Source organism: Genypterus blacodes, unplaced genomic scaffold (assembly GCF_046128005.1).
Source record: "Genypterus blacodes isolate CSIRO-AG114 ecotype Tasmania unplaced genomic scaffold, CSIRO-AGI_Gbla_v1 ptg000105l_1, whole genome shotgun sequence".
NCBI classification, from domain to species: domain Eukaryota; kingdom Metazoa; phylum Chordata; class Actinopteri; order Ophidiiformes; family Ophidiidae; genus Genypterus; species Genypterus blacodes.
Window position 1 is genome coordinate 2,646,209 of NW_027466909.1, and position 9,060 is coordinate 2,655,268.

At 43.8% G+C, this 9,060-nt stretch overlaps 1 protein-coding gene across 1 annotated transcript; it reads left to right on the plus strand.

Annotated features, from left to right (window-relative positions):
- Positions 1-3,889: 3,889 nt before the first annotated feature.
- On the plus strand, positions 3,890-8,300 carry LOC143008507 (cadherin-5-like). Its single transcript, XM_076160290.1, has 12 exons — positions 3,890-3,955; positions 4,117-4,396; positions 4,514-4,636; positions 4,737-4,904; positions 5,170-5,389; positions 5,466-5,587; positions 6,065-6,174; positions 6,542-6,641; positions 7,042-7,172; positions 7,274-7,397; positions 7,754-7,883; positions 8,051-8,300. The coding sequence occupies exons 1-12, from the start codon at positions 3,890-3,892 to the stop codon at positions 8,298-8,300; spliced, it is 1,824 nt and encodes a 607-aa protein (XP_076016405.1).
- Positions 8,301-9,060: the final 760 nt, after the last annotated feature.

The window sequence follows — 9,060 nt, forward strand, 5'->3', positions numbered from 1 at the left end:
CATACCTGTGACGCTGTCGATTTGGAAGGCAGAATGATCTCCAGCTTGTGTCAAAGTGTACCTGAGCTCTCCATTCACTGTGTTGGGATCATCAGCATCAGTGGCTGTCACCTGCACCACTTCAGTTCCTATAGAGGGTGAAGACGATTTATGGAAGGAAAAAGAAAAAAGGAAAAAGATTTGGGGTTTATTCCATGATAATCACCCGCAAACATATTATCCTGCTTATTATACAATAACTTACCAAAGAAATACATCATTTCACCCAGGCTATACACAAAATAAAAATGTTTTTATTGATGTATAGGCTTCACATTTTTACAATTGGAGAAGGTAAAACTCACAACAACAATAATAAATGAAAACAAGATTGTGTGTATAATGGATGCCAGTTTCAATGCACTTGGTTGCTTCAACAATCTGCCTGCTTACCCCTCCTTGATCTCTCCATAATGGATCCATTGAATACTTTGGGGAAAATGGGGATGTTGTCGTTGATGTCCGACACAAAGACGACAAACTTTCTTTCATCCTCGATCAGCCCGTTGTTCCCGTTATACATTCTGGCAATTAGGTAGAAGATGCTCTTCTCCTCCCTGTCCAGAGACTTGGTGATGAACACTTCTCCTGCTTTGTTCACGGTGAAGATGGAGTTGGCTCCCTCTCCTTCTATCTCGAACCTTTTCAGATTCAATCTGTTGGGAGGGATCAGCTGTAAGAGGAAAAAACAAGCTTAGTGTGGTAACCCAAATTCAAAGTATGAATAAAGCAGGAAGTGTTCTTTTGCTTCTGGTTGCAAAAAAGAAAAAGGGGGAGAAGCAGAAAAGTGATGTGATGGTCCACCACCCAAGTGTATCAACCAACCTGTCCAAACTTATAGGGGGCAGGTGTAGGTCTCTCTTCCTCCACAGTGAAGTGCATCAGCTTCAAACTCCGCCGGAACAGGACAAAATTGGACTTCCTCCACGCGATCGGAACATGTCCTTCATCCTCTGCTTCCGCCACAAGAGGGACGGATTCTCCAGCAGCGGTGAGCAAGACGGTCAAGACAAAGAATCCCACAGTCCACAGCTCAAGATAAGCCATCATCTAGGAGAGGAGAGGAGGGGATGGAATAAGGGGGAAGAGGAGTAAGAGGAAAAACAAATGACAATGGAAGAGGAAGTGGAAAGACATGAAAAGGGAAATGCAGGGCGAGGGAGAGAGAAAGAAGAGGGGAAAGATCACATTAAAACCACCTATCAGCTGTAGAAAGACTCCTCCCACCTATCAGCACAACCTCCCTCCCTCTCTCTCCCCCCCACACCTGTGTAGAGACAGACAGAGGTAGAGGGAGACAGGCAGAGGAGGAAGATGACATTGAAACTACACAGCTTTTCTGCCTTTCCCAGCCATCACAGGCCGACGTGGCATTTTTTTCTTGTTATACAATGTAACATATTGCTGAGGGAACGTTTGTATGGCAGCACTGACAGTAACGTTATCAAGGTCAACTCAAATGTAACTTTAAACTCGTTTCTGTTGTACAGCCTGAAATGTACTGCTTAGTCAAGTCCATTTTTATCAGTTGCATTGTTTGGCCTAATGGACCTTAAATTTTACAAGTATATCAGGCTGCTCCGTCAGATTTGAACACAATTATTGACCTTTTCCTTCAATGAACACACACAAACCTACTGAATATCAAAATCACATGCATATAAGCAGCAGCAGACAACAGCAGAACCATACACATAAATCTGTAGACGATGTAATATGCAAGCACCTTATACATTATAGTCATTAATGAATCTCTCCTCTCTCTCCCCCCTTACATTCTTACCACTTTTATTGTTTTCTGTGCGTCTCTCTCTGTCTCTTGTCACTCTTTTCTGTCTCACAGTGTCTCTCACTGTCACTCCCTCGCACTCTTTTCTGCTTCTCTCATTTCTACTGTTTCAAACTTTTAACACTCCATTTCATCTCTATCTCTTCCCCTGTCCGCTGTCTTCCTCTCAGTCCGTCCTTCCACTTACCTTTGTGAAACGCTGCTGTTCAATCTTGTTGAATCTCTCCAGGTGAAAACCGTGTTGTGTGTGTGTGTTTTATGCTGTCTGTTTCTGCCTCCTGCCAGAGAGAGAGAGAGTGAGAAAGAGAAAGAGAGTTTGGGAATTGTAACTGAGTTCTCTGAGTCCGTCCTCTCTCCGTCTCTCTCTCTCTCTCTCACACACACGTACACACTCACTCAAGGCAAACAAAGGCCCTAGGACTCCCTAATGAATGAATTACCACAGTTGACGGGTCAAACAAAGTCGTCAGTAAACAGGGAGATGGAAGCAAAAGGGTCAATTACATTTCAGATTTGATATTTTACACATGTGGAACAGCAAACATCTCTGTTTTGTTCCGACCAACAAGTGTCAATTACTACTGAAGCCACTTTTTCAAAACTGTCAGTCAGTCAGTCAGTCAGTCAGTCAGTCAGTCAGCCAGTTAGTCAGTCAGCCAGTCTCTCTCTGGCATTGGATTGCATGAAATTATATGATGTCATTGGATGACATCATTGTTGTTAGTTTGCTGACCTCATGGTGTTAGTATAAGTAAGCTGGAGAGCCTTATACTGTGGTTAGTGACAGGAGGAGAAAGGGAATTGGACGATCGAAGGGGAAGACAAGGTAAGAAAAAAGAGAAGTGGACTGAGTTTTTACCTGGAGAGATTCAACAAAACAGAACAGAACAGGAGAGAGAGAGGGAGAGAGAGAGAGATATCAGTGACTATAATGTGTTAGAATAGAATAGAATAGAATTGTCATTGTACATGATAATACAACGAAATGCATTTGTGCTGTGCCTGAATCTTTGAACAGTAATAAACAAACAGCAATAAACTATAAATAAACAACACACAGTTCCATTCATACATTAAAACATAAGTAGTCCCATAGCTCAAGATGTCCCATGACATGTCTGACATCCCATATGACATCATGACATCACATGACATCACGACAGCCCACATGACATCATGACATTCCATATGATGTCATGGTAATGGTAATGGTAATGAATCATCATTTTAAGTGACTGCATGTTCCACAGTCAGCAGCTCACCATTAGAGTCTTGCCACCTTAAGTTTGGTAAAGTGGGGAAACGTTTCTCGTTGTTGGTGCTTTGTGATGTGATTTAAAAAGAATCTTTGCACAAGGTCAGTAACTTTCTTTTCGAGGGCTTAGTACTAATACATAGTGTTTTTGGAAATTGCGATTTAGTAACAGACAATACAAGGTTCTATTGTTTTGTTAGCCTCTGTGTGTCCACTCAGAGGAAGGAAGGATACACAGGTTGATACACAGTTAACCTTCAGGCAGGATGACCAGGAGGAGTGACTGCACACTGGAGCAGGTGTAAACAACAGCTGACTTGACTAAGCAGTACATTTCAGGCTGTAAACAAATTTAAAGTAACATCTGATTGGACCTTGATTACTTTATTGTCATTGCTGCCATACAAACGTTCCTTCCACAATATGTTACATTGTATTACAAGAAATTGAAAATTCCACGTCGAACTGAAATGACAGGGAAAAGCAATGTCATATTCCTCCTCTGTCTGTCTCTCTTCACCTCTATCTGACTTTACACAGGGGGGTCAGGACCTAACATGGGTCACAGACCTTCGATTGAGATCCCATAGTAGTGACATGCCGTCAGCCTGACTCCCATGCTGAGAGGCTAAATGTGACAGACAACAATAGTGAGACATCAAGCCCTGCAGTGAGCTGTGAGGGGACAGTGAGTCCTTGGCCTTGACTCTCCGTCTCTCACCCTCTCCTAGATGAGGGCTTGTTTTCAGCTCTGGACCGTGGGATTCTTGGCCTTGGCTGTCTTGCTCCCTGTTGCTGGAGAATCCATGGTGGATATATACTTCTATGTGGAGGAAGAGAGACCTACACCTGTCCCCTATAAGTTTGGAGTGGTGGGTTAATACACTTAACTGATGGACCATGTTATTTTGCTTTCCCCCCTTTATCTTTTCTTCACCAAAAGCAAAAGACCGCTGGCTGGCAAATTGTCTGCATTTTCCATACTTTGAATTTGAATTACCACACTTACTAAACTTGTCCTTTCCTCTTACAGCTGATGTTGATAAATCCATTAAGTATATACAGGTGGACAATAAAAGGAGAGGGAGCCAACTCCATCTTCACAGTGAATGACGCAGGAGAACTGTTCGTCACCAAGTCTCTGGACAGAGAGGAGAAGAGCATCTACAACCTAACTAACATACTGTATGATGAGAACAACAGGAGGATCAAGGATGAAGAACATTTGTATGTCTGTGTGTTGGACATCAACGACAACATCCCCATTTTCCCCAAAGTATTCAGTGGGTCCATCATGGAGAGATCCAGGAGAGGTAAGCAGGCAGATTGTTGAAGCAACCATTACAAGTTCACGGAAACTCCAATGTCTCCCTGTGGCTTTCACAAACACGTTTCACACACCTTCCATAAATCGTCTTCACCCTCTATAGGAACTGAAGTGGTGCAGGTGACAGCCACTGATGCTGATGATCCCAACACAGTGAATGGAGAGCTCAGGTACACTTTGACACAAGCTGGAGATCATTCTGCCTTCCAAATCGACAGCATCACAGGTATGCAGAGTCCACTGAGCTCTAACACATCGTCCAGTGTCTCTTTTTTTACCTCACACACAACTCCCTCTCTCTTCCTCTTCCTATATCCCCCCTCCAGGTATTATCACCTCTAGGTTGGATTCTCCAGATCGGCAAACCAGGAGTCAGTACATGGTGGTGGTTCAGGCTCAGGACATGAGAGGGATGGCCACTGGACACACTGCCACCACCTCCGTCACCATCACCATCACTGACAACAACGACAACATAGCTCCTAATACTCAAAGTAAGAAACAAAGAAAAAAAGATGGGGTAATAAAAGATGATGTAAGAGGTTAAAATAACAGTAATAGTAATAATCTGTCACTATTTATCCAATTACTAATGAGTGACTAATGAGGATAAAGGAGGTCTTGCTGCTACATCAGTGAACAGTTTTAACTGTGACCTGATTGATTTAATACTTACTTCTGCAATATGTTTACTGCTGATATTATGCTGTTCTATTCATGATAACAGTAATATTCTTGATGTGTGTGTTTTGTCTGCAGAGGTGTACGAGCTGCAGGTTCCAGAGGACCAGGAGCTGAATGAAAAGATCGGAAGCCTGGAGTTGGTGGACAGAGATGAGATTCAGAAGAGAGACCTCATGCTCAAACAGGCGGTCTTCTCCAAACCCGCCTACAGCTTCAGCGTGCTGGAGGAGATGATGGTGGACAACATAGGCCTAGTCACAGCCATAGACCCCGACAAAGAAAACAGGAGCATCAGGTAGGACGTACACACACTCTCATAGCGTTTACAATCTTGAGGAGTTAGTGTTGCAATAATGCATCTCGGTCTTTAGGTATTCCATACAAAACAAGAGCTGTCCCATCGGCATCGACCCGATCACAGGTCAGCTGTTCACCCTGAGGAAGCTGGAGGCAACACACAGGTTTCAAGTCAAGGCACAGGAGGAGCCAAGTGGTACATCTCTCACACACACACACACACACACACACACACACACACACACACACACACACACACACACACACACACACACACACTGTGGTGTATATATTTTTGGATTTGTAAGCTGAACATGTTGCTATGATGCCGGGTTTGCACAAATGGAATTAAACGCAAACAGGACAATCACATTAGTGTGTTTTTGTTCACCTGTCACAACTCTGTGACCAAGCTCAGTGGTGTCAACATCATCACAGACAAATCTTAATGGAACATAATCTCATGCTCTGCTCTTGGCTATAGATCACACCCATAATGAAAGTATGTTTTTACAGTGTGTAAACTCTGCCCCCTGCAAACAGCGTTCATCGTGGCACCTGGTGGATGGAGGCCATCACCTTTTCTCCACATTAGTTCCCTCCTGAGCAGTTCCTCCCAGCAGGACACCAAACTGTCTGCTACCTAACCGCTGTTGTCTTTAACTCTTCACAGGTTTGGAGTCGCTTGTCAATGTCACCATTTCAGTGCAGGACATCAACCATAACGAGCCCAAACTGGATGCGGATGAAATCTACGTCTGCGAGAATGACATGGCCGGCACAGTAAGCCATAATCACACATACACACAGCATCTCTTAACGCATTGGTGGCCCTGAGACTTATTGTGCAAACTTTGAGTTTCCTGAGGCAGGTATTGCTTCGTGGTGTCGAGCCACTTCACTGCAACAGGTATAAAAGAATTCTTAAACCAGTTAAGCTCACATGAAGGCATCTGAAATCTTCTGCCTGAGGGTAGAAGCTTCTGAGAGATATAAAAGTGTGACTATAGAGGGAAATGAGAAACAAAGGTATCGGGGACGAATCCACTGCAATGACCCACATCCATAGAAGAAGAGGGAAGTGTTCAGTGAAAGCTCCATTGGATAGGTTTGAATGTTAACACGTTTGTCTATTCCCGTCTCTCCTCAGGTGATTGGGACGGTGCGAGCCATAGATAAAGACCTCCTGCCTTTCTTCAGGTTCTACCTGACCAAGCCAAGTGCCATCTTCTCCATTGTAGACAGCAGGGGTGAGTGTGCACAGCCTTTTCACTCTTTTCTACCCCTCGCTCGAAGCGTTTTAACGGAGACAACGGGGGACATCATGGAGAAATGCCTAGTTTGTCGGTCAGAGGAACGAGGAGGAAATAATACAATTTCTGCTCACTTCTCTCTTCAATTTCTATTCTGATTTCAGTCATTCCCAGAAATTAGAAATAACTCTTTACAAAAAAATTCTGCGAACTTGCAGAGGCTTGCAACAGACTTAGTGCCAAAAGAGTTCACAAATTATCCGTCTGCTTCCAATTTCTCATCTGTAAAACTCTTCACTTAGGAGGAGATGGAGAAGGAGGTCCTTACAAAGTTAGAAATAATGTGTGTGTGTGTGTGTGTGTGTGTGTGTGTGTGTGTGTGTGTGTGTGCTTCCAGACAACACTGCAGACATCAAGGTCAGGCAGGGCAAGTTCAGCCTGGATGACCCCAGGAAGTACAGCCTGGAGGTGGGCATCGACGACGGAGGGCGACCCCCAAAGAGGAGCGTCACACACTTGCCGATCAAGGTCTGACAATGGATCAGCCACCAACAATCAACCTGCCACAAGCCAAAATAAACAATTCACAATTTTTCCTGTTCATTGATGTATTGATTGACGGCCTGCAGGTGTGTCGCTGTGATGCCAGCCGGGTTCCCACTCAGTGCAAAGGGCCTTCTCCGAGGATTGGAGTCAGCTTTAACACCCTGATCACCATTCTGCTGGGAACACTCGCCATACTCACCATATTTTGTCAGTTTGAAGATTGAAGTTATTTTTGATCAGCATATTCAGGCAGGGATCAAAAACCTGGAAGTCAGATTACAAAGCAAACAGGGACCTAATGGAGGATGAGATGAATGAGTGGCAATCAAGGAGGAAGCCACACCCAAGTCCCCTACACACGGACACTCGGCTTATTTATTTCTATAAAGTTTATGATTCTTGTGTTCAGTCTTTTACACCTCGTTCTTCCGGTTTCTTCTATTCCATCTCTCTTCTCCCTCTTACTCCGTCTTTGTCTAGCGTACCCTCTCAAGTACCTTCTCCTCATTTTGTATGTAAGGCATCCATTGATTTAGATCCTTCCTCCTTTCTTCCTCTTTCAGTGATTGTGATCTTGATTGTGATGGGAAGACCCTGCATGGAGAATCTTCTGGCCAGTATGAAGAACAGCGAGGGCGATGAGCAGCTGGTGACCTACACCGTGGAAGGAGGAGGAGAGTTGGACACCGACTGGTAAGTGGACGAAAAGGAAACGCCTTAAGGATACGTTCAGTAACTGTTTGTGTGGACCTGACGAAGTTTCTTGAATTTCATCAGAAAAAGAAATTACAGAGATTTTTGGAAGTTGACCTCTGCCAAACCAAACGATCCCAATCCAATCCTGCACCTCTCTCCTGTAGCTACGACGTCTCCATCCTCATCGCCGCTTCCCAAGGTCGCTCCATGCCTGCAGACCCCAACCAGGACGGCTGCCCCTGTACCGCGCCGCACGTCTACAGCTACGAGGGGCCCGGGTCTATCACCGGGAGCCTTAGCCCTCTGATAAGCTCCTCCACAGAGTCGCCTGTGGATTGTAACTTCCTGAACAGCCAGGGTCCGCGGTTTAAGACCGTGGCAGAGGTGTACAGCGTCCACGGACCGGACTGCTGACCGGACTGCCGCTGTTTCCACGCTGACTTTAATTCTTTCTTTAATTCTGTGTCTTTCCTTCCGAATGGCCTGTAAATTCTTCTAACTTTGAAGGTCTCAAAGGTAGAAACATGCTTTCTTTGTTCAAATCTATGCTGTAAGTACTTTTTGATGGTATAGGCAATGTTTTCATGATTTTTTATGTTTTATGTTTTTATGATTATAGCAATGACTTTTTATCACATTATTTTTTTTGTAAATGTAGAGTAAAAATAAACACTCCAAAAAGTTATGTCGTTATGTTTTTTTGGGGGGCTCGGTCGTGAATTCATGGCTTGGACCTCCACATGAGAGACTGTGACCCATTTCAGCTAACATGTAGTTCCACCAAAATAACCCTGGAGGGCAGTAACAGTGAATCAATGCACGCAACACCAGTTCAACAGGCGTCGTCCTCATTCTGGGTTTGAAAAGCACTGCAGTTTACCCTCACAAAGTCAAAACTGCATATGAAGAGTTTGAACCAGATTTCTGTGAAGTTGTCCATCGAAGTGCTCTTTTATAATAAAAGTTTCAGAGTCATGCTTTATAATAAATCTGCAAAAATGTAATAGTTCACAAATGTTTTACAAAAGCAGAAAGTCACATTTCAACAGTGGGTAATTGGTGAGTAAAACACAGCCCAGGTTCAGAGTCCAGGTTTAAATGTTATTTTTTATTGTAAACATTTAAAAACAATTAAAGTATTAAGTATTATTAGTATTTTCAATGTCGAAGAGAG